Here is a 26,783-nt window from a genome sequence, read left to right on the forward strand (position 1 = left end):
CACCCACACCAGAGAGAGGCCCAGCTCGCACCCACACCAGAGAGAGGCCCAGCTCGCACCCACAACAGAGAGACGCCCAGCTCGCACCCACACCAGAGAGACACCCAGCTCGCACCCACACCAGAGAGACGCCCAGCTCGCACCCACACCAGAGAGAGGCCCAGCTCGCACCCACACCAGAGAGAGGCCCAGCTCGCACCCACACCAGAGAGACGCCCAGCTCGCACCCGCACCAGAGAGACGCCCAGCTCGCAACCACACCAGAGAGACGCCCAGCTCGCACCCACACCAGAGAGAGGCCCAGCTCGCACCCACACCAGAGAGAGGCCCAGCTCGCACCCACACCAGAGAGACGCCCAGCTCACACCCACACCAGAGAGAGGCCCAGCTCGCACCCACACCAGAGAGACGCCCAGCTCGCACCCACAGCAGAGAGAGGCCCAGCTCGCACCCACACCAGAGAGAGGCCCAGCTTGCACCCACACCAGAGAGAGGCCCAGCTCGCACCCACACCAGAGAGACACCCAGCTCGCACCCACACCAGAGAGACACCCAGCTCGCACCCACACCAGAGACACCCAGCTCGCACCCACACCAGAGAGACGCCCAGCTCACACCCGCGTCAGAGAGACGCCCAGCTCGCACCCACACCAGAGAGACGCCCAGCTCGCACCCACACCAGAGAGACGCCCAGCTCACACCCGCGTCAGAGAGACGCCCAGCTCGCACCCACACCAGAGAGACGCCCAGCTCGCACCCACACCAGAGAGACGCCCAGCTCGCACCCACACCAGAGAGACGCCCAGCTCGCACCCACACCAGAGACACCCAGCTCGCACCCACACCAGAGAGACACCCAGCTCGCACCCACACCAGAGAGATGCCCAGCTCGCACCCACACCAAAGAGAGGCCCAGCTCGCACCCACACCAGAGAGAGGCCCAGCTCGCACCCACACCAGAGAGGCCCAGCTCGCACCCGCGTCAGAGAGACGCCCAGCTCGCACCCACACCAGAGAGACGCCCAGCTCGCACCCACACCAGAGAGAGGCCCAGCTCGCACCCACACCAGAGAGAGGCCCAGCTCACACCCGCGTCAGAGAGACGCCCAGCTCGCACCCACACCAGAGAGACGCCCAGCTCGCACCCACACCAAAGAGAGGCCCAGCTCGCACCCACACCAAAGAGAGGCCCAGCTTGCACCCACACCAGAGAGATGCCCAGCTGGCACCCACACCAGAGAGACGCCCAGCTCGCACCCACAACAGAGAGACGCCCAGCTCGCACCCACACCAGAGAGACGCCCAGCTCGCACCCACACCAGAGAGAGGCCCAGCTCGCACCCACACTAGAGAGAGGCCCAGCTCGCACCCACACCAGAGAGGCCCAGCTCGCACCCACACCAGAGAGACACCCAGCTCGCACCCACACCAGAGAGACGCCCAGCTCGCACCCACACCAGAGACGCCCAGCTCGCATCCACACCAGAGAGACGCCCAGCTCGCACCCACACCAGAGAGACACCCAGCTCGCACCCACACCAGAGAGACACCCAGCTCGCACCCACACCAAAGAGAGGCCCAGCTCGCACCCACACCAGAGAGATGCCCAGCTCGCACCCACACCAAAGAGAGGCCCAGCTCGCACCCACACCAGAGAGAGGCCCAGCTCGCACCCACACCAGAGAGACACCCAGCTCGCACCCACACCAGAGAGACGCCCAGCTCGCACCCACACCAGAGAGACACCCAGCTCGCACCCACACCAGAGAGACGCCCAGCTCGCACCCACACCAGAGAGACACCCAGCTCGCACCCACACCAGAGAGATGCCCAGCTTGCACCCACACCAGAGAGACACCCAGCTCGCACCCACACCAGAGAGACACCCAGCTCGCACCCACACCAGAGAGAGGCCCAGCTCGCACCCACACCAGAGAGGCCCAGCTCGCACCCACACCAGAGAGAGGCCCAGCTCGCACCCACACCAGAGAGACGCCCAGCTCGCACCCACACCAGAGAGGCCCAGCTCGCACCCACACCAGAGAGAGGCCCAGCTCGCACCCACACCAGAGAGGCCCAGCTCGCACCCACACCAGAGAGAGGCCCAGCTCGCACCCACACCAGAGAGAGGCCCAGCTCGCACCCACACCAGAGAGACACCCAGCTCGCACCCACACCAGAGAGACGCCCAGCTCGCACCCACACCAGAGAGACGCCCAGCTCGCACCCACACCAGAGAGAGGCCCAGCTCGCACCCACAGCAGAGAGAGGCCCAGCTCGCACCCACACCAGAGAGAGGCCCAGCTCGCACCCACACCAGAGAGAGGCCCAGCTCGCACCCACACCAGAGAGAGGCCCAGCTCGCACCCACACCAGAGAGAGGCCCAGCTCGCACCCACACCAGAGAGACGCCCAGCTCGCACCCACACCAGAGAGACACCCAGCTCGCACCCACACCAGAGAGACGCCCAGCTCGCACCCACACCAGAGAGAGGCCCAGCTCGCACCCACACCAGAGAGAGGCCCAGCTCGCACCCACACCAGAGAGACGCCCAGCTCGCACCCGCACCAGAGAGACGCCCAGCTCGCACCCACACCAGAGAGACGCCCAGCTCGCACCCACACCAGAGAGAGGCCCAGCTCGCACCCACACCAGAGAGAGGCCCAGCTCGCACCCACACCAGAGAGACGCCCAGCTCACACCCACACCAGAGAGAGGCCCAGCTCGCACCCACACCAGAGAGACGCCCAGCTCGCACCCACAGCAGAGAGAGGCCCAGCTCGCACCCACACCAGAGAGAGGCCCAGCTTGCACCCACACCAGAGAGAGGCCCAGCTCGCACCCACACCAGAGAGACACCCAGCTCGCACCCACACCAGAGAGACACCCAGCTCGCACCCACACCAGAGACACCCAGCTCGCACCCACACCAGAGAGACGCCCAGCTCGCACCCACACCAGAGAGACGCCCAGCTCACACCCGCGTCAGAGAGACGCCCAGCTCGCACCCACACCAGAGAGACGCCCAGCTCGCACCCACACCAGAGAGACGCCCAGCTCACACCCGCGTCAGAGAGACGCCCAGCTCGCACCCACACCAGAGAGACGCCCAGCTCGCACCCACACCAGAGAGACGCCCAGCTCGCACCCACACCAGAGAGACGCCCAGCTCGCACCCACACCAGAGACACCCAGCTCGCACCCACACCAGAGAGACGCCCAGCTCGCACCCACACCAGAGAGACGCCCAGCTCACACCCGCGTCAGAGACGCCCAGCTCGCACCCACACCAGAGAGACGCCCAGCTCGCACCCACACCAGAGAGACGCCCAGCTCGCACCCACACCAGAGAGACGCCCAGCTCGCACCCACACCAGAGAGAGGCCCAGCTCGCACCCACACCAGAGAGAGGCCCAGCTCGCACCCACACCAGAGAGACGCCCAGCTCGCACCCACACCAGAGAGACACCCAGCTCGCACCCACACCAGAGAGACGCCCAGCTCGCACCCACACCAGAGAGAGGCCCAGCTCGCACCCACACCAGAGAGAGGCCCAGCTCGCACCCACACCAGAGAGACGCCCAGCTCGCACCCGCACCAGAGACGCCCAGCTCGCACCCACACCAGAGAGACGCCCAGCTCGCACCCACACCAGAGAGAGGCCCAGCTCGCACCCACACCAGAGAGAGGCCCAGCTCGCACCCACACCAGAGAGACGCCCAGCTCACACCCACACCAGAGAGAGGCCCAGCTCGCACCCACACCAGAGAGACGCCCAGCTCGCACCCACAGCAGAGAGAGGCCCAGCTCGCACCCACACCAGAGAGAGGCCCAGCTTGCACCCACACCAGAGAGAGGCCCAGCTCGCACCCACACCAGAGAGACACCCAGCTCGCACCCACACCAGAGAGACACCCAGCTCGCACCCACACCAGAGACACCCAGCTCGCACCCACACCAGAGAGACGCCCAGCTCGCACCCACACCAGAGAGACGCCCAGCTCACACCCGCGTCAGAGAGACGCCCAGCTCGCACCCACACCAGAGAGACGCCCAGCTCGCACCCACACCAGAGAGACGCCCAGCTCACACCCGCGTCAGAGAGACGCCCAGCTCGCACCCACACCAGAGAGACGCCCAGCTCGCACCCACACCAGAGAGACGCCCAGCTCGCACCCACACCAAAGAGACGCCCAGCTCGCACCCACACCAGAGACACCCAGCTCGCACCCACACCAGAGAGACACCCAGCTCGCACCCACACCAGAGAGATGCCCAGCTCGCACCCACACCAAAGAGAGGCCCAGCTCGCACCCACACCAGAGAGAGGCCCAGCTCGCACCCACACCAGAGAGGCCCAGCTCGCACCCACACCAGAGAGAGGCCCAGCTCGCACCCACACTAGAGAGAGGCCCAGCTCGCACCCACACCAGAGAGGCCCAGCTCGCACCCACACCAGAGAGACACCCAGCTCGCACCCACACCAGAGAGACGCCCAGCTCGCACCCACACCAGAGACGCCCAGCTCGCATCCACACCAGAGAGACGCCCAGCTCGCACCCACACCAGAGAGACACCCAGCTCGCACCCACACCAGAGAGACACCCAGCTCGCACCCACACCAAAGAGAGGCCCAGCTCGCACCCACACCAGAGATGCCCAGCTCGCACCCACACCAAAGAGAGGCCCAGCTCGCACCCACACCAGAGAGAGGCCCAGCTCGCACCCACACCAGAGAGACACCCAGCTCGCACCCACACCAGAGAGACGCCCAGCTCGCACCCACACCAGAGAGACACCCAGCTCGCACCCACACCAGAGAGACGCCCAGCTCGCACCCACACCAGAGAGACACCCAGCTCGCACCCACACCAGAGAGATGCCCAGCTTGCACCCACACCAGAGAGACACCCAGCTCGCACCCACACCAGAGAGACACCCAGCTCGCACCCACACCAGAGAGAGGCCCAGCTCGCACCCACACCAGAGAGGCCCAGCTCGCACCCACACCAGAGAGAGGCCCAGCCCGCACCCACACCAGAGAGACGCCCAGCTCGCACCCACACCAGAGAGGCCCAGCTCGCACCCACACCAGAGAGAGGCCCAGCTCGCACCCACACCAGAGAGGCCCAGCTCGCACCCACACCAGAGAGAGGCCCAGCTCGCACCCACACCAGAGAGAGGCCCAGCTCGCACCCACACCAGAGAGACACCCAGCTCGCACCCACACCAGAGAGACGCCCAGCTCGCACCCACACCAGAGAGACGCCCAGCTCGCACCCACACCAGAGAGAGGCCCAGCTCGCACCCACAGCAGAGAGAGGCCCAGCTCGCACCCACACCAGAGAGAGGCCCAGCTCGCACCCACACCAGAGAGAGGCCCAGCTCGCACCCACACCAGAGAGAGGCCCAGCTCGCACCCACACCAGAGAGAGGCCCAGCTCGCACCCACACCAGAGAGACGCCCAGCTCGCACCCACACCAGAGAGACACCCAGCTCGCACCCACACCAGAGAGACGCCCAGCTCGCACCCACACCAGAGAGAGGCCCAGCTCGCACCCACACCAGAGAGAGGCCCAGCTCGCACCCACACCAGAGAGACGCCCAGCTCGCACCCGCACCAGAGAGACGCCCAGCTCGCACCCACACCAGAGAGACGCCCAGCTCGCACCCACACCAGAGAGAGGCCCAGCTCGCACCCACACCAGAGAGAGGCCCAGCTCGCACCCACACCAGAGAGACGCCCAGCTCACACCCACACCAGAGAGAGGCCCAGCTCGCACCCACACCAGAGAGACGCCCAGCTCGCACCCACAGCAGAGAGAGGCCCAGCTCGCACCCACACCAGAGAGAGGCCCAGCTTGCACCCACACCAGAGAGAGGCCCAGCTCGCACCCACACCAGAGAGACACCCAGCTCGCACCCACACCAGAGAGACACCCAGCTCGCACCCACACCAGAGACACCCAGCTCGCACCCACACCAGAGAGACGCCCAGCTCGCACCCACACCAGAGAGACGCCCAGCTCACACCCGCGTCAGAGAGACGCCCAGCTCGCACCCACACCAGAGAGACGCCCAGCTCGCACCCACACCAGAGAGACGCCCAGCTCACACCCGCGTCAGAGAGACGCCCAGCTCGCACCCACACCAGAGAGACGCCCAGCTCGCACCCACACCAGAGAGACGCCCAGCTCGCACCCACACCAGAGAGACGCCCAGCTCGCACCCACACCAGAGACACCCAGCTCGCACCCACACCAGAGAGACGCCCAGCTCGCACCCACACCAGAGAGACGCCCAGCTCACACCCGCGTCAGAGAGACGCCCAGCTCGCACCCACACCAGAGAGACGCCCAGCTCGCACCCACACCAGAGAGACGCCCAGCTCGCACCCACACCAGAGAGACGCCCAGCTCGCACCCACACCAGAGAGAGGCCCAGCTCGCACCCACACCAGAGAGAGGCCCAGCTCGCACCCACACCAGAGAGACGCCCAGCTCGCACCCACACCAGAGAGACACCCAGCTCGCACCCACACCAGAGAGACGCCCAGCTCGCACCCACACCAGAGAGAGGCCCAGCTCGCACCCACACCAGAGAGAGGCCCAGCTCGCACCCACACCAGAGAGACGCCCAGCTCGCACCCGCACCAGAGACGCCCAGCTCGCACCCACACCAGAGAGACGCCCAGCTCGCACCCACACCAGAGAGAGGCCCAGCTCGCACCCACACCAGAGAGAGGCCCAGCTCGCACCCACACCAGAGAGACGCCCAGCTCACACCCACACCAGAGAGAGGCCCAGCTCGCACCCACACCAGAGAGACGCCCAGCTCGCACCCACAGCAGAGAGAGGCCCAGCTCGCACCCACACCAGAGAGAGGCCCAGCTTGCACCCACACCAGAGAGAGGCCCAGCTCGCACCCACACCAGAGAGACACCCAGCTCGCACCCACACCAGAGAGACACCCAGCTCGCACCCACACCAGAGACACCCAGCTCGCACCCACACCAGAGAGACGCCCAGCTCGCACCCACACCAGAGAGACGCCCAGCTCACACCCGCGTCAGAGAGACGCCCAGCTCGCACCCACACCAGAGAGACGCCCAGCTCGCACCCACACCAGAGAGACGCCCAGCTCACACCCGCGTCAGAGAGACGCCCAGCTCGCACCCACACCAGAGAGACGCCCAGCTCGCACCCACACCAGAGAGACGCCCAGCTCGCACCCACACCAGAGAGACGCCCAGCTCGCACCCACACCAGAGACACCCAGCTCGCACCCACACCAGAGAGACACCCAGCTCGCACCCACACCAGAGAGATGCCCAGCTCGCACCCACACCAAAGAGAGGCCCAGCTCGCACCCACACCAGAGAGAGGCCCAGCTCGCACCCACACCAGAGAGGCCCAGCTCGCACCCACACCAGAGAGAGGCCCAGCTCGCACCCACACCAGAGAGACGCCCAGCTCGCACCCACACCAGAGAGACACCCAGCTCGCACCCACACCAGAGACACCCAGCTCGCACCCACACCAGAGAGAGGCCCAGCTCGCACCCACACCAGAGAGAGGCTCAGCTCGCACCCACACCAGAGAGACACCCAGCTCGCACCCACACCAGAGAGACGCCCAGCTCGCACCCACACCAGAGAGACGCCCAGCTCGCACCCACACCAGAGAGAGGCCCAGCTCGCACCCACACCAGAGAGATGCCCAGCTGGCACCCACACCAGAGAGACGCCCAGCTCGCACCCACACCAGAGAGGCCCAGCTCGCACCCACACCAGAGAGGCCCAGCTCGCACCCACAGCAGAGAGAGGCCCAGCTCGCACCCACACCAGAGAGAGGCCCAGCTCGCACCCACACCAGAGAGAGGCCCAGCTCGCACCCACACCAGAGAGACGCCCAGCTCGCACCCACAGCAGAGAGACGCCCAGCTCGCACCCACAGCAGAGAGACGCCCAGCTCGCACCCACACCAGAGAGAGGCCCAGCTCGCACCCACACCAGAGAGAGGCCCAGCTCGCACCCACACCAGAGAGAGGCCCAGCTCGCACCCACACAAGAGAGAGGCCCAGCTCGCACCCACACCAGAGAGAGGCCCAGCTCGCACCCACACCAGTGAGAGGCCCAGCTCGCACCCACACCAGAGAGAGGCCCAGCTCGCACCCACACCAGAGAGACGCCCAGCTCGCACCCACACCAGTGAGAGGCCCAGCTCGCACCCACACCAGAGAGAGGCCCAGCTTGCATCCACACAAGAGAGAGGCCCAGCTCGCACCCACACCAGTGAGAGGCCCAGCTCGCACCCACACCAGAGAGAGGCCCAGCTCGCACCCACACCAGAGAGAGGCCCAGCTCGCACCCACACCAGAGAGAGGCCCAGCTCGCACCCACACCAGAGAGACGCCCAGATCGCACCCACACCAGAGAGAGGCCCAGCTCGCACCCACACCAGAGAGAGGCCCAGCTCGCACCCACACCAGAGAGAGGCCCAGCTCGCACCCACACCAGAGAGATGCCCAGCTCGCACCCACACCAGAGAGACGCCCAGCTCGCACCCACACCAGAGAGAGGCCCAGCTCGCACCCACACCAGAGAGGCCCAGCTCGCACCCACACCAGAGAGACACCCAGCTCGCACCCACACCAGAGAGAGGCCCAGCTCGCACCCACACCAGAGGCCCAGCTCGCACCCACACCAGAGAGAGGCCCAGCTCGCACCCACACCAGAGAGACGCCCAGCTCGCACCCACACCAGAGAGAGGCCCAGCTCGCACCCACACCAGAGAGAGGCCCAGCTCGCACCCACACCAGAGAGACACCCAGCTCGCACCCACACCAGAGAGACGCCCAGCTCGCACCCACACCAGAGAGACGCCCAGCTCGCACCCACAGCAGAGAAAGGCCCAGCTTGCACCCACACCAGAGAGAGGCCCAGCTTGCACCCACACCAGAGAGAGGCCCAGCTCGCACCCACACCAGAGAGAGGCCCAGCTCGCACCCACACCAGAGAGACGCCCAGCTCGCACCCACACCAGAGAGACGCCCAGCTCGCACCCACAGCAGAGAGAGGCCCAGCTTGCACCCACACCAGAGAGAGGCCCAGCTTGCACCCACACCAGAGAGAGGCCCAGCTCGCACCCACACCAGAGAGACGCCCAGCTCGCACCCACACCAGAGAGACGCCCAGCTCGCACCCACACCAGAGAGAGGCCCAGCTCGCACCCACACCAGAGAGAGGCCCAGCTCGCACCCACACCAGAGAGACGCCCAGCTCGCACCCACACCAGAGAGACACCCAGCTCGCACCCACACCAGAGAGACGCCCAGCTCGCACCCACACCAGAGAGAGGCCCAGCTCGCACCCACACCAGAGAGATGCCCAGCTGGCACCCACACCAGAGAGACGCCCAGCTCGCACCCACACCAGAGAGACGCCCAGCTCGCACCCACACCAGAGAGGCCCAGCTCGCACCCACAGCAGAGAGAGGCCCAGCTCGCACCCACACCAGATAGAGGCCCAGCTCACACCCACACCAGAGAGAGGCCCAGCTCGCACCCACACCAGAGAGACGCCCAGCTCGCACCCACAGCAGAGAGACGCCCAGCTCGCACCCACAGCAGAGAGACGCCCAGCTCGCACCCACACCAGAGAGAGGCCCAGCTCGCACCCACACCAGAGAGAGGCCCAGCTCGCACCCACACCAGAGAGAGGCCCAGCTCGCACCCACACCAGAGAGAGGCCCAGCTCGCACCCACACCAGAGAGAGGCCCAGCTCGCACCCACACCAGAGAGAGGCCCAGCTCGCACCCACAGCAGAGAGACGCCCAGCTCGCACCCACACAAGAGAGACGCCCAGCTCGCACCCACACCAGAGAGAGGCCCAGCTCGCACCCACACCAGAGAGAGGCCCAGCTCGCACCCACACCAGAGAGAGGCCCAGCTCGCACCCACACCAGAGAGAGGCCCAGCTCGCACCCACACCAGAGAGAGGCCCAGCTCGCACCCACACAAGAGAGAGGCCCAGCTCGCACCCACACCAGAGAGAGGCCCAGCTCGCACCCACACCAGTGAGAGGCCCAGCTCGCACCCACACCAGAGAGAGGCCCAGCTCGCACCCACACCAGAGAGACGCCCAGCTCGCACCCACACCAGTGAGAGGCCCAGCTCGCACCCACACCAGAGAGAGGCCCAGCTTGCATCCACACAAGAGAGAGGCCCAGCTCGCACCCACACCAGTGAGAGGCCCAGCTCGCACCCACACCAGAGAGAGGCCCAGCTCGCACCCACACCAGAGAGAGGCCCAGCTCGCACCCACACCAGAGAGACGCCCAGCTCGCACCCACACCAGAGAGACGCCCAGCTCGCACCCACACCAGAGAGAGGCCCAGCTCGCACCCACACCAGAGAGAGGCCCAGCTCGCACCCACACCAGAGAGAGGCCCAGCTCGCACCCACACCAGAGAGATGCCCAGCTCGCACCCACACCAGAGAGACGCCCAGCTCGCACCCACACCAGAGAGAGGCCCAGCTCGCACCCACACCAGAGAGGCCCAGCTCGCACCCACACCAGAGAGACACCCAGCTCGCACCCACACCAGAGAGAGGCCCAGCTCGCACCCACACCAGAGGCCCAGCTCGCACCCACACCAGAGAGAGGCCCAGCTCGCACCCACACCAGAGAGACGCCCAGCTCGCACCCACACCAGAGAGAGGCCCAGCTCGCACCCACACCAGAGAGAGGCCCAGCTCGCACCCACACCAGAGAGAGGCCCAGCTCGCACCCACACCAGAGAGAGGCCCAGCTCGCACCCACACCAGAGAGAGGCCCAGCTCGCACCCACACCAGAGAGAGGCCCAGCTCGCACCCACAGCAGAGAGACGCCCAGCTTGCACCCACACAAGAGAGACGCCCAGCTCGCACCCACACCAGAGAGAGGCCCAGCTCGCACCCACACCAGAGAGAGGCCCAGCTCGCACCCACACCAGAGAGAGGCCCAGCTCGCACCCACACCAGAGAGAGGCCCAGCTCGCACCCACACCAGAGAGAGGCCCAGCTCGCACCCACACAAGAGAGAGGCCCAGCTCGCACCCACACCAGAGAGAGGCCCAGCTCGCACCCACACCAGTGAGAGGCCCAGCTCGCACCCACACCAGAGAGAGGCCCAGCTCGCACCCACACCAGAGAGACGCCCAGCTCGCACCCACACCAGTGAGAGGCCCAGCTCGCACCCACACCAGAGAGAGGCCCAGCTTGCATCCACACAAGAGAGAGGCCCAGCTCGCACCCACACCAGTGAGAGGCCCAGCTCGCACCCACACCAGAGAGAGGCCCAGCTCGCACCCACACCAGAGAGAGGCCCAGCTCGCACCCACACCAGAGAGACGCCCAGCTCGCACCCACACCAGAGAGACGCCCAGCTCGCACCCACACCAGAGAGAGGCCCAGCTCGCACCCACACCAGAGAGAGGCCCAGCTCGCACCCACACCAGAGAGATGCCCAGCTCGCACCCACACCAGAGAGACGCCCAGCTCGCACCCACACCAGAGAGAGGCCCAGCTCGCACCCACACCAGAGAGGCCCAGCTCGCACCCACACCAGAGAGACACCCAGCTCGCACCCACACCAGAGAGAGGCCCAGCTCGCACCCACACCAGAGGCCCAGCTCGCACCCACACCAGAGAGAGGCCCAGCTCGCACCCACACCAGAGAGACGCCCAGCTCGCACCCACACCAGAGAGAGGCCCAGCTCGCACCCACACCAGAGAGAGGCCCAGCTCGCACCCACACCAGAGAGACACCCAGCTCGCACCCACACCAGAGAGACGCCCAGCTCGCACCCACACCAGAGAGACGCCCAGCTCGCACCCACAGCAGAGAAAGGCCCAGCTTGCACCCACACCAGAGAGAGGCCCAGCTTGCACCCACACCAGAGAGAGGCCCAGCTCGCACCCACACCAGAGAGAGGCCCAGCTCGCACCCACACCAGAGAGACGCCCAGCTCGCACCCACACCAGAGAGACGCCCAGCTCGCACCCACAGCAGAGAGAGGCCCAGCTTGCACCCACACCAGAGAGAGGCCCAGCTTGCACCCACACCAGAGAGAGGCCCAGCTCGCACCCACACCAGAGAGACGCCCAGCTCGCACCCACACCAGAGAGACGCCCAGCTCGCACCCACACCAGAGAGAGGCCCAGCTCGCACCCACACCAGAGAGAGGCCCAGCTCGCACCCACACCAGAGAGACACCCAGCTCGCACCCACACCAGAGAGACGCCCAGCTCGCACCCACACCAGAGAGACACCCAGCTCGCACCCACACCAGAGAGATGCCCAGCTTGCACCCACACCAGAGAGACACCCAGCTCGCACCCACACCAGAGAGACACCCAGCTCGCACCCACACCAGAGAGAGGCCCAGCTCGCACCCACACCAGAGAGGCCCAGCTCGCACCCACACCAGAGAGAGGCCCAGCTCGCACCCACACCAGAGAGACGCCCAGCTCGCACCCACACCAGAGAGGCCCAGCTCGCACCCACACCAGAGAGAGGCCCAGCTCGCACCCACACCAGAGAGGCCCAGCTCGCACCCACACCAGAGAGAGGCCCAGCTCGCACCCACACCAGAGAGAGGCCCAGCTCGCACCCACACCAGAGAGACACCCAGCTCGCACCCACACCAGAGAGACGCCCAGCTCGCACCCACACCAGAGAGACGCCCAGCTCGCACCCACACCAGAGAGAGGCCCAGCTCGCACCCACAGCAGAGAGAGGCCCAGCTCGCACCCACACCAGAGAGAGGCCCAGCTCGCACCCACACCAGAGAGAGGCCCAGCTCGCACCCACACCAGAGAGAGGCCCAGCTCGCACCCACACCAGAGAGAGGCCCAGCTCGCACCCACACCAGAGAGACGCCCAGCTCGCACCCACACCAGAGAGACACCCAGCTCGCACCCACACCAGAGAGACGCCCAGCTCGCACCCACACCAGAGAGAGGCCCAGCTCGCACCCACACCAGAGAGAGGCCCAGCTCGCACCCACACCAGAGAGACGCCCAGCTCGCACCCGCACCAGAGAGACGCCCAGCTCGCACCCGCACCAGAGAGACGCCCAGCTCGCACCCACACCAGAGAGAGGCCCAGCTCGCACCCACACCAGAGAGAGGCCCAGCTCGCACCCACACCAGAGAGACGCCCAGCTCACACCCACACCAGAGAGAGGCCCAGCTCGCACCCACACCAGAGAGACGCCCAGCTCGCACCCACAGCAGAGAGAGGCCCAGCTCGCACCCACACCAGAGAGAGGCCCAGCTCGCACCCACACCAGAGAGAGGCCCAGCTCGCACCCACACCAGAGAGACACCCAGCTCGCACCCACACCAGAGAGACACCCAGCTCGCACCCACACCAGAGACACCCAGCTCGCACCCACACCAGAGAGACGCCCAGCTCGCACCCACACCAGAGAGACGCCCAGCTCACACCCGCGTCAGAGAGACGCCCAGCTCGCACCCACACCAGAGAGACGCCCAGCTCGCACCCACACCAGAGAGACGCCCAGCTCACACCCGCGTCAGAGAGACGCCCAGCTCGCACCCACACCAGAGAGACGCCCAGCTCGCACCCACACCAGAGAGACGCCCAGCTCGCACCCACACCAGAGAGACGCCCAGCTCGCACCCACACCAGAGACACCCAGCTCGCACCCACACCAGAGAGACGCCCAGCTCGCACCCACACCAGAGAGACGCCCAGCTCACACCCGCGTCAGAGAGACGCCCAGCTCGCACCCACACCAGAGAGACGCCCAGCTCGCACCCACACCAGAGAGACGCCCAGCTCGCACCCACACCAGAGAGACGCCCAGCTCGCACCCACACCAGAGAGAGGCCCAGCTCGCACCCACACCAGAGAGAGGCCCAGCTCGCACCCACACCAGAGAGACGCCCAGCTCGCACCCACACCAGAGAGACACCCAGCTCGCACCCACACCAGAGAGACGCCCAGCTCGCACCCACACCAGAGAGAGGCCCAGCTCGCACCCACACCAGAGAGAGGCCCAGCTCGCACCCACACCAGAGAGACGCCCAGCTCGCACCCGCACCAGAGACGCCCAGCTCGCACCCACACCAGAGAGACGCCCAGCTCGCACCCACACCAGAGAGAGGCCCAGCTCGCACCCACACCAGAGAGAGGCCCAGCTCGCACCCACACCAGAGAGACGCCCAGCTCACACCCACACCAGAGAGAGGCCCAGCTCGCACCCACACCAGAGAGACGCCCAGCTCGCACCCACAGCAGAGAGAGGCCCAGCTCGCACCCACACCAGAGAGAGGCCCAGCTTGCACCCACACCAGAGAGAGGCCCAGCTCGCACCCACACCAGAGAGACACCCAGCTCGCACCCACACCAGAGAGACACCCAGCTCGCACCCACACCAGAGACACCCAGCTCGCACCCACACCAGAGAGACGCCCAGCTCGCACCCACACCAGAGAGACGCCCAGCTCACACCCGCGTCAGAGAGACGCCCAGCTCGCACCCACACCAGAGAGACGCCCAGCTCGCACCCACACCAGAGAGACGCCCAGCTCACACCCGCGTCAGAGAGACGCCCAGCTCGCACCCACACCAGAGAGACGCCCAGCTCGCACCCACACCAGAGAGACGCCCAGATCGCACCCACACCAGAGAGACGCCCAGCTCGCACCCACACCAGAGACACCCAGCTCGCACCCACACCAGAGAGACACCCAGCTCGCACCCACACCAGAGAGATGCCCAGCTCGCACCCACACCAAAGAGAGGCCCAGCTCGCACCCACACCAGAGAGAGGCCCAGCTCGCACCCACACCAGAGAGGCCCAGCTCGCACCCACACCAGAGAGAGGCCCAGCTCGCACCCACACCAGAGAGACGCCCAGCTCGCACCCACACCAGAGAGACACCCAGCTCGCACCCACACCAGAGACACCCAGCTCGCACCCACACCAGAGAGAGGCCCAGCTCGCACCCACACCAGAGAGAGGCTCAGCTCGCACCCACACCAGAGAGACACCCAGCTCGCACCCACACCAGAGAGACGCCCAGCTCGCACCCACACCAGAGAGACGCCCAGCTCGCACCCACACCAGAGAGAGGCCCAGCTCGCACCCACACCAGAGAGATGCCCAGCTGGCACCCACACCAGAGAGACGCCCAGCTCGCACCCACACCAGAGAGGCCCAGCTCGCACCCACACCAGAGAGGCCCAGCTCGCACCCACAGCAGAGAGAGGCCCAGCTCGCACCCACACCAGAGAGAGGCCCAGCTCGCACCCACACCAGAGAGAGGCCCAGCTCGCACCCACACCAGAGAGACGCCCAGCTCGCACCCACAGCAGAGAGACGCCCAGCTCGCACCCACAGCAGAGAGACGCCCAGCTCGCACCCACACCAGAGAGAGGCCCAGCTCGCACCCACACCAGAGAGAGGCCCAGCTCGCACCCACACCAGAGAGAGGCCCAGCTCGCACCCACACAAGAGAGAGGCCCAGCTCGCACCCACACCAGAGAGAGGCCCAGCTCGCACCCACACCAGTGAGAGGCCCAGCTCGCACCCACACCAGAGAGAGGCCCAGCTCGCACCCACACCAGAGAGACGCCCAGCTCGCACCCACACCAGTGAGAGGCCCAGCTCGCACCCACACCAGAGAGAGGCCCAGCTTGCATCCACACAAGAGAGAGGCCCAGCTCGCACCCACACCAGTGAGAGGCCCAGCTCGCACCCACACCAGAGAGAGGCCCAGCTCGCACCCACACCAGAGAGAGGCCCAGCTCGCACCCACACCAGAGAGAGGCCCAGCTCGCACCCACACCAGAGAGACGCCCAGCTCGCACCCACACCAGAGAGAGGCCCAGCTCGCACCCACACCAGAGAGAGGCCCAGCTCGCACCCACACCAGAGAGAGGCCCAGCTCGCACCCACACCAGAGAGATGCCCAGCTCGCACCCACACCAGAGAGACGCCCAGCTCGCACCCACACCAGAGAGAGGCCCAGCTCGCACCCACACCAGAGAGGCCCAGCTCGCACCCACACCAGAGAGACACCCAGCTCGCACCCACACCAGAGAGAGGCCCAGCTCGCACCCACACCAGAGGCCCAGCTCGCACCCACACCAGAGAGAGGCCCAGCTCGCACCCACACCAGAGAGACGCCCAGCTCGCACCCACACCAGAGAGAGGCCCAGCTCGCACCCACACCAGAGAGAGGCCCAGCTCGCACCCACACCAGAGAGACACCCAGCTCGCACCCACACCAGAGAGACGCCCAGCTCGCACCCACACCAGAGAGACGCCCAGCTCGCACCCACAGCAGAGAAAGGCCCAGCTTGCACCCACACCAGAGAGAGGCCAAGCTTGCACCCACACCAGAGAGAGGCCCAGCTCGCACCCACACCAGAGAGAGGCCCAGCTCGCACCCACACCAGAGAGACGCCCAGCTCGCACCCACACCAGAGAGACGCCCAGCTCGCACCCACAGCAGAGAGAGGCCCAGCTTGCACCCACACCAGAGAGAGGCCCAGCTTGCACCCACACCAGAGAGAGGCCCAGCTCGCACCCACACCAGAGAGACGCCCAGCTCGCACCCACACCAGAGAGACGCCCAGCTCGCACCCACACCAGAGAGAGGCCCAGCTCGCACCCACACCAGAGAGAGGCCCAGCTCGCACCCACACCAGAGAGACGCCCAGCTCGCACCCACACCAGAGAGACACCCAGCTCGCACCCACACCAGAGAGACGCCCAGCTCGCACCCACACCAGAGAGAGGCCCAGCTCGCACCCACACCAGAGAGATGCCCAGCTGGCACCCACACCAGAGAGACGCCCAGCTCGCACCCACACCAGAGAGACGCCCAGCTCGCACCCACACCAGAGAGGCCCAGCTCGCACCCACAGCAGAGAGAGGCCCAGCTCGCACCCACACCAGATAGAGGCCCAGCTCACACCCACACCAGAGAGAGGCCCAGCTCGCACCCACACCAGAGAGACGCCCAGCTCGCACCCACAGCAGAGAGACGCCCAGCTCGCACCCACAGCAGAGAGACGCCCAGCTCGCACCCACACCAGAGAGAGGCCCAGCTCGCACCCACACCAGAGAGAGGCCCAGCTCGCACCCACACCAGAGAGAGGCCCAGCTCGCACCCACACCAGAGAGAGGCCCAGCTCGCACCCACACCAGAGAGAGGCCCAGCTCGCACCCACACCAGAGAGAGGCCCAGCTCGCACCCACACCAGAGAGAGGCCCAGCTCGCACCCACACAAGAGAGAGGCCCAGCTCGCACCCACACCAGAGAGAGGCCCAGCTCGCACCCACACCAGTGAGAGGCCCAGCTCGCACCCACACCAGAGAGAGGCCCAGCTCGCACCCACACCAGAGAGACGCCCAGCTCGCACCCACACCAGTGAGAGGCCCAGCTCGCACCCACACCAGAGAGAGGCCCAGCTCGCATCCACACAAGAGAGAGGCCCAGCTCGCACCCACACCAGTGAGAGGCCCAGCTCGCACCCACACCAGAGAGAGGCCCAGCTCGCACCCACACCAGAGAGAGGCCCAGCTCGCACCCACACCAGAGAGACGCCCAGCTCGCACCCACACCAGAGAGACGCCCAGCTCGCACCCACACCAGAGAGAGGCCCAGCTCGCACCCACACCAGAGAGAGGCCCAGCTCGCACCCACACCAGAGAGAGGCCCAGCTCGCACCCACACCAGAGAGATGCCCAGCTCGCACCCACACCAGAGAGACGCCCAGCTCGCACCCACACCAGAGAGAGGCCCAGCTCGCACCCACACCAGAGAGGCCCAGCTCGCACCCACACCAGAGAGACACCCAGCTCGCACCCACACCAGAGAGAGGCCCAGCTCGCACCCACACCAGAGGCCCAGCTCGCACCCACACCAGAGAGGCCCAGCTCGCACCCACACCAGAGAGACGCCCAGCTCGCACCCACACCAGAGAGAGGCCCAGCTCGCACCCACACCAGAGAGAGGCCCAGCTCGCACCCACACCAGAGAGAGGCCCAGCTCGCACCCACACCAGAGAGAGGCCCAGCTCGCACCCACACCAGAGAGAGGCCCAGCTCGCACCCACACCAGAGAGAGGCCCAGCTCGCACCCACAGCAGAGAGACGCCCAGCTTGCACCCACACAAGAGAGACGCCCAGCTCGCACCCACACCAGAGAGAGGCCCAGCTCGCACCCACACCAGAGAGAGGCCCAGCTCGCACCCACACCAGAGAGAGGCCCAGCTCGCACCCACACCAGAGAGAGGCCCAGCTCGCACCCACACCAGAGAGAGGCCCAGCTCGCACCCACACAAGAGAGAGGCCCAGCTCGCACCCACACCAGAGAGAGGCCCAGCTCGCACCCACACCAGTGAGAGGCCCAGCTCGCACCCACACCAGAGAGAGGCCCAGCTCGCACCCACACCAGAGAGACGCCCAGCTCGCACCCACACCAGTGAGAGGCCCAGCTCGCACCCACACCAGAGAGAGGCCCAGCTTGCATCCACACAAGAGAGAGGCCCAGCTCGCACCCACACCAGTGAGAGGCCCAGCTCGCACCCACACCAGAGAGAGGCCCAGCTCGCACCCACACCAGAGAGAGGCCCAGCTCGCACCCACACCAGAGAGACGCCCAGCTCGCACCCACACCAGAGAGACGCCCAGCTCGCACCCACACCAGAGAGAGGCCCAGCTCGCACCCACACCAGAGAGAGGCCCAGCTCGCACCCACACCAGAGAGAGGCCCAGCTCGCACCCACACCAGAGAGATGCCCAGCTCGCACCCACACCAGAGAGACGCCCAGCTCGCACCCACACCAGAGAGAGGCCCAGCTCGCACCCACACCAGAGAGGCCCAGCTCGCACCCACACCAGAGAGACACCCAGCTCGCACCCACACCAGAGAGAGGCCCAGCTCGCACCCACACCAGAGGCCCAGCTCGCACCCACACCAGAGAGAGGCCCAGCTCGCACCCACACCAGAGAGACGCCCAGCTCGCACCCACACCAGAGAGAGGCCCAGCTCGCACCCACACCAGAGAGAGGCCCAGCTCGCACCCACACCAGAGAGACACCCAGCTCGCACCCACACCAGAGAGACGCCCAGCTCGCACCCACACCAGAGAGACGCCCAGCTCGCACCCACAGCAGAGAAAGGCCCAGCTTGCACCCACACCAGAGAGAGGCCCAGCTTGCACCCACACCAGAGAGAGGCCCAGCTCGCACCCACACCAGAGAGAGGCCCAGCTCGCACCCACACCAGAGAGACGCCCAGCTCGCACCCACACCAGAGAGACGCCCAGCTCGCACCCACAGCAGAGAGAGGCCCAGCTTGCACCCACACCAGAGAGAGGCCCAGCTTGCACCCACACCAGAGAGAGGCCCAGCTCGCACCCACACCAGAGAGACGCCCAGCTCGCACCCACACCAGAGAGACGCCCAGCTCGCACCCACACCAGAGAGAGGCCCAGCTCGCACCCACACCAGAGAGAGGCCCAGCTCGCACCCACACCAGAGAGACACCCAGCTCGCACCCACACCAGAGAGACGCCCAGCTCGCACCCACACCAGAGAGACGCCCAGCTCGCACCCACACCAGAGAGAGGCCCAGCTCGCACCCACACCAGAGAGAGGCCCAGCTCGCACCCACACCAGAGAGACACCCAGCTCGCACCCACACCAGAGAGACGCCCAGCTCGCACCCACACCAGAGAGACGCCCAGCTCGCACCCACACCAGAGAGAGGCCCAGCTCGCACCCACACCAGAGAGATGCCCAGCTGGCACCCACACCAGAGAGACGCCCAGCTCGCACCCACACCAGAGAGGCCCAGCTCGCACCCACACCAGAGAGGCCCAGCTCGCACCCACAGCAGAGAGAGGCCCAGCTCGCACCCACACCAGAGAGAGGCCCAGCTCACACCCACACCAGAGAGAGGCCCAGCTCGCACCCACACCAGAGAGACGCCCAGCTCGCACCCACAGCAGAGAGACGCCCAGCTCGCACCCACAGCAGAGAGACGCCCAGCTCGCACCCACACCAGAGAGAGGCCCAGCTCGCACCCACACCAGAGAGAGGCCCAGCTCGCACCCACACCAGAGAGAGGCCCAGCTCGCACCCACACCAGAGAGAGGCCCAGCTCGCACCCACACCAGAGAGAGGCCCAGCTCGCACCCACACCAGAGAGAGGCCCAGCTCGCACCCACAGCAGAGAGACGCCCAGCTCGCACCCACACCAGAGAGACGCCCAGCTCGCACCCACACCAGAGAGACACCCAGCTCGCACCCACACCAGAGAGAGGCCCAGCTCGCACCCACACCAGAGAGAGGCCCAGCTCGCACCCACACCAGAGAGAGGCCCAGCTCGCACCCACACCAGAGAGACGCCCAGCTCGCACCCACACCAGAGAGAGGCCCAGCGTGCACCCACATCAGAGAGAGGCCCGGTGTACACCCGTGTCAGAGAGAGGCACGCACCCGCGTAAGAGAGAGGCCCAGCATGCACACACATTAGAGAGAGGCCCGGCGCGTACCCATGTCAGAGAGAGGCTGGCGGGGGAGAAGGGGTGAGAGAGGCCCGGCGCACACCCGCGTCAGAGAGAGGCCAGCATAGGAGATAGGGTGAGAGAGGCCTGCAGCTGCGAGGAGCCGGGGCCCGGAAGCGGCAACCGGAGGACCAGAAGCCGGACAAAGAAATTGGGCCAGACCCAAATTCCAGCACCGGCTGGCCGGGCCCCCCGCAGCCATCGGCCCCCCGCAGCCATCGGGCCCGGGAGACTTGCCCCAGCTTTCCCCCCTGTAGGAGCCACATGTGCTGAAGCTGGGATATCCTTAAAACCTGACCTGTTGGGGCGGTTTAAGGACTGGAGCTGATAATCACTTCTTTATATGACACGAAGGAACAGGAATGGCATATTTAACATAGTTTTACCAAATTGTCTTTTACTTCTTTTTTCATTATGATCTGATCACTATTACATTATCCAGTAGTTTTTAAACCCATGCAAAATCTGAAATGTAAACATTTTATTAAGTAATTTGTTCTAGAGTTAAAAATAAAAAAGTGGTCACCTTCAATTGTATAAAACAAATATATTATAGCGCTCGTGTGAGTTACCTCCTATGCATTAAGGATACAAATATTTAGAGAGGGCAAGTTTAAGTGGCTCGAATATCTACAAATTCCCCTTTATCACATAAGAGGTAGGTTTCTTTCGTAATTAAGAGAATATTTGAGAGCTCCTGACATATTACACAGTACAATATACAACAAAACCCTTACACCAGGCTCAGTCTATAGCATTAAATATTGGTTTAAAATATAACCTTTAATATATCATATAATAAAACTAGCTTTTTTCAAACAGCAACATCCCAATGCTGCAGTACTTATCACTGGTGCTGGGCCCGTTTGGGTTATTTGTCTCTGATCCTTGTACAGTATTTTCTAGAACTTTGTTACTTTGAAATGCTTTTCGTTTCTTACATACTGTACAGATTCCCAACAAGCTCTGAGAAACCCCAACCATTACCACATAATATATATATATATATATATATATAGGAATGATGTCTTGTTGATTTAATACATTATTTTTGACAACCTTCTGGAGTGCTGCCTTTTATATTCGTCTACACACGGTATCGTATTGCCTATATATATATATAGTGCTAGTGGGCGTGGCTAAATGTATACAACAAAAAACAGAAATGCCCAAAGCTACTTCCAATGTGACAAAAATACACAGTGCAACACCTATATATCTCTTGTTAAAAGGGTCATTTAGTTTAACCCTTTGGCCAAAGCGTCTTAAGCCTGCTGCCAATTACAAGGCGTGTAAGGCTATGATGTCACAGATTTTTATTGGGTGATTCCAGAGGAGATTTGTTTTTTCAGCGCCGGGAAGTTTGAGTCTTGGAGCTCAGCACAGCCGAGTTCAGCTCTAAGGTCCCGGTGGTGACGGCGGCGCTTGCGGAGGTGGCGTGGGCTCCGCACACCAGTCACTAATTTCAATTAGGCGGGCCCCCCTGTCTTCCTGCGCATTGGCTCAGTTCGGAGCAGACGCAAATAACAATCAAATCTATTGTTTGGGGATTGCTGCTTTAAATTCCTCAACAATTGCTAAGAAATGTTTATAATACGGTAATACAATATCTTCCTTGTTTCTAACAGGGAAATGCCCAGTTAGATGTTTACACCTATCTCACTGTCACAGATTTATTACATGGAGCTAATACAGCATGCACTAAGGATTTATTTAATAGGCTTTTTGGTCCTTTGACCTTTTTTCTTATTTATTTTGCGCAATGGTTTGAGATACTAATGAGCCTATGTTAGATTGCACAATTAGCTCATGCATGATAGAACAGAGTCAGAAGGTAATGTTCTGTGTGACGCAGTTTGTCTTCCAGCCAGAATTACCGCTGTGTAATAGAGAAATGAAACGAATGGTTTCTTAATTAAAAGGTATTGTAATGACCATGCTCAAGAATTTGCGTTAAGCTCCTCTGTAATATCTCCACTTTGGTTTTTCAGGCAATGAACTCCAGCACGTTTTATTATGATTATGAGGGGTATGATGGAACTTATGCCCCTTCAGAAATTGTATTCAACCACAACTTGGCTCCAATTAATACAAGAAAGTTGGCATTTCGATTCGCTTCTGTTGTACTTTACAGTGCAGTTTGTCTCTTGGGAACTGTTGGAAATGGCCTTGTTATCGGCATGATCGCGTTCAAGCTGAAGAAGTCGGTCAATACCATTTGGCTTTTTAACCTGGCTATTGCGGACTTTTTGTTCACCTTTTTCTTACCTGTCACTGTGGTCTACGCTGCAATGGATTATAACTGGATATTTGGAAAAGCCGCGTGCAAACTGAATTCATTCATTCTCACCCTGAACATGTTCACCAGCATTCTTCTGCTGACAATTATTAGTTTGGATCGCTGTATTTCGGTTGTGCTTCCCGTATGGTCCCAAAATCATCGATCTACTAAATTAGCCAGTTTCGTGTCTGCTGCTGCCTGGGGCTTTGGATTTTTCCTAAGCTCCACTTCTTTGATTTTCCGAGACACTGAATATATAAATGGTAAAACTGTTTGTTTCAACAACTTTTCCCTATGGAAGGAAAACGGCGACGGGGAGAAAATACATCTTGCCATTTCTTTATCGCGGTTTGTGTTTGGATTTCTCCTTCCACTTACAGTCATAATATCCAGCTACACTGTTATTGTGTGCAAACTTAAGAAAAACAAGATTGCCAAATCCAGAAAACCCTTTAAAATCATATTAACCATCATTGTGGCTTTCTTCATATGCTGGACACCTTTCCACGTGCTGAGCATTCTGGAAATAAAGCATCACGTATTTCCACACATCATATTTCAGATTGGCATGCCTATCGCCAGTGCCCTCGCTACTGCCAACAGCTGCATTAATCCAATACTGTATGTGTTTATGGGCCAGGATTTTAAGAAGTTTAAGATGAGCATTTTATCTAGACTTGACAATGCATTAAGTGAGGATACTGCACACTCGCGTCTCACCTACAGGAGCTTCTCGCGAGCTTCCTCAATGACTGAAAAAGAGACAATATTGGTTTAATTTTTTCAGTATTTATTAAGGATAATTTGGATGTTTGTTCGCATTAACTCTTTTGCATTGGCACATTTTACAATGTTGAGGCTGTTGTTATTTTAATGTCTTTCCACCATAGTAGCTCCATACTATGTTAAAAAAAAATTATAAGTGAGATTCATTTGACAGAAATAACACATGGATTCTATGAGAATTAGAATATAGAGGGAAGGTTTAATCGCAAATCTATAGGCTGTAGTGGGATTATATCCTGTAAATAAAGAGATAAGTGATGCCAATGATGCCAATGAGGTTTGGGGGACAGATTATAGAGAACCTCCATAAAGGTGGCCAACTCCAGTCCTCAAGGGCCACCAACAGGTCAGGTTTTAAGGATATCCCTGCTTCAGCATAGGTGGCTCAATCAGTGTCTCAGTCATTGACTCAGCCACCTGTGCTGAAGCAGGGATAACCTTAAAAGCTGATCTGTTGGTGGCCCTTGAGGACTGGAGTTGGCCACTCCTGCTCTATAGGGCCATACCAAGCAAAAACTGTATACTAGGGCTGGTACTCATATGTACATACATGTATACATTTATACAAGCATGTCCCCGCAGATACATTCATACACATATACCTATAGGGTTAGATGCAGAGCAAACTGACTCAGACAGAGACAAACAGGCATTGACTAATATAGTATCTCTCACTGCATCCACACTCACAGACAGCCACCTCGGGAGATTCAGTGAGGGTGAACCCGAGCGAGTAATCTGGATGTAGAAGGGGCGCCATCAGTAGCACCTTACAGTATAACAGTGCAATACATGAACATCCAGTGCTTTTTTGTGTTAACTATTCACATAGAGATGGGGAAATCAACCTACAGCAATGCTGACAGTTTGGTCAAATCAGATGTTGAGTGTGTGTGGTGTGTGGTGTGTGGTGTGTGGTGTGTGGTGTGTGGTGTGTGGTGTGTGTGTGTGTGTGTGTGTGTGTGTGTGTGTGTGTGTGTGTGTGTGTGTGTGTGTGTGTGTGTGTGTGTGTGTGTGTGTGTGTGTGTGTGAAACCTGGCTCAAACAATTCTTATATCTATGTTTTTATTCAGTTATTTATGACATCATGTATAAAATTACTAATAACGCCTGAAACAGGTTCCAATTACAAGACATTATTTACATGCTAGGAATATATCTCTGCGTTCAACTGTTATAGTGATCAGAATAATCTTTTAAAGTATATACGTTTTTATTTACAATAAATAAATTAGTGGTCTGAAACTTTTCAGCTGAGATGCTTGTTGTGTAAATAATTACCTGTCATTCTCAGTGGTCGGGTATGTTAGGATAATGGTACTGATAATGGTACTGATGCAGCCACGAGTATCCGAATTCTGTACATATCTCCCAATACAGTGCCGTTTACTGGCATTGTAAATCCATGTTCATTTTAAGACTTGTTGAAAAGGATAGAGCAAAATGTATAATAGAAGCAAAGGCTCAAACTGAGCACTGGTATTTGAACTGACATTTTGGTTGTATAGTCAAGAAATATTTTAGGTTCTTCAGACAACGGAGGTTGCCGTGCTTTGTATGTAATACAGCACCTTGCCTCCCCCCATAAAAGGGTTAAAATCCCAGTGATTAAATGAAGACTGCAGTGATTATTCTTTTACAACCAATATTATTCTTTTGTATTAGGATAGACGTTGCTATATTTGTAGAGAATCTTTGAGATTAACACACCTGGTATACTGTATACATCTAGGGATCATCACTAAAAGAAAATATATAAGACAGATATGAACATTACCTTGCAGACTACATAGTAACTAAGTCTGCTGTAGCCTATTACATTTGTTATTGTCAAACAAACTGGAAGCGCAGAACACGTGGTCACAATAGGTGGAGGATGATGTCTCGGGGTCTTGTGTGCCTCATGGTCATTCCCAATCTATACTTATAATGTAACCAAACTGTGTTCCGTTTGTAGACACATCCGCTCAGTTTGAAACAACAAAGCACCCTGATGCGTAGGAAGGACTTATAAAAAATAGTTCTGACCTCAACAAAGAGGGCATCATGTGCCATTAACGGTTGTGGGACTTTGGACTGTAAGACCCCCATAAGAGAGGCAGAGTAAAATGATGAAACGGTTCAAGCATGAACCAGCAAGGTATGGGTTAAAGTTTGAATGCACAATAGGGTTAGTTTGAAGAAGATCAGCAAATTATCTTATCACATTACAGGCAAATATAGCTGCAGGTAACTTTAAAGAATTGCATAAGGTCGATGGACAATTGACCTTCTCTGAAGATAAGACTTTTGCTACAGAATTACCTTGACAAACCAAAACAAGCTAAACACATAAACACCCGCCTACACTAAGCTGCACAAAGGAAAGTGCTGGAAGGAGATGCAGGTCTGGCGTGGGGGACAATGTATATGTGTGAGTAACAATGACGAAGGAATGGAGTAGGGAGACTGTTGTTCTTCATGGATATGTACTAGTGTTTTAGGAATGATCACTTGCCCAGACCGCGTGTTTACTGAGACAACACTGTACTATTATTCCAATTGTGTGCTGTGATATTAAACGAAATCTACTTTGAGAAACGTCTCTGTGTCAGACTCACTTTCCTTCAGTGGTGCTAGGTAAGCATTAACTCTGTATATGTCAGGAAGCCTCAATACACATGTATGCAGATGACACAATTCTATATGCACCCAACCATTGCCTCTCTGACCTTCAACACATACTTCAGTCTGACTTTTTGAGACTCGAAAACTGGATTTCCCAAAACAAACTGTTTTTAAACACTGACAAGACTGTAACAATGGTATTTGGGACCAAGACTAAATTTTTAAAGCTTCCAGCAACTGAGCTCCAGATTAGAACCAACGCTAACACCACCCTAACACCTGTCACTAGTTTTAAATACCTGGGCATATGGTTTGCCTCCCACTTAACATTCGGGATGCACATTGATACCCTGACAACCAAGACCTATACAAAACTATGGGTACTTTACAGGAACAAATCCTCCCTAAGTCTCCTGGTCAGAAAGCTATCGCACAGCAGATGCTAATGCCAATTATTGACTATGGAGACATAGTATATGGCTCCGCACCTCAAACCCACCTTAGTAAAC

At 60.9% G+C, this 26,783-nt stretch overlaps 1 protein-coding gene across 3 annotated transcripts in view; it reads left to right on the top strand.

The window, feature by feature from the left end:
* The window catches only part of LOC142464706 (chemerin-like receptor 1), a 117,793-nt gene extending 91,546 nt beyond the window's left edge, over positions 1-26,247 (top strand). For all 3 annotated transcript variants that reach the window (XM_075568125.1, XM_075568126.1, XM_075568124.1), the window contains one exon: positions 22,592-26,247. In XM_075568125.1, coding sequence (XP_075424240.1) covers positions 22,595-23,659 — 1,065 coding nt within the window. In that variant the 5' untranslated portion in view covers positions 22,592-22,594 and the 3' untranslated portion in view covers positions 23,660-26,247. The remainder of the gene's footprint in view (positions 1-22,591) is intronic.
* Positions 26,248-26,783: the final 536 nt, after the last annotated feature.

The sequence above is a fragment of the Ascaphus truei genome, chromosome 13, assembly GCF_040206685.1.
Source record: "Ascaphus truei isolate aAscTru1 chromosome 13, aAscTru1.hap1, whole genome shotgun sequence".
NCBI lineage: Eukaryota > Metazoa > Chordata > Amphibia > Anura > Ascaphidae > Ascaphus > Ascaphus truei.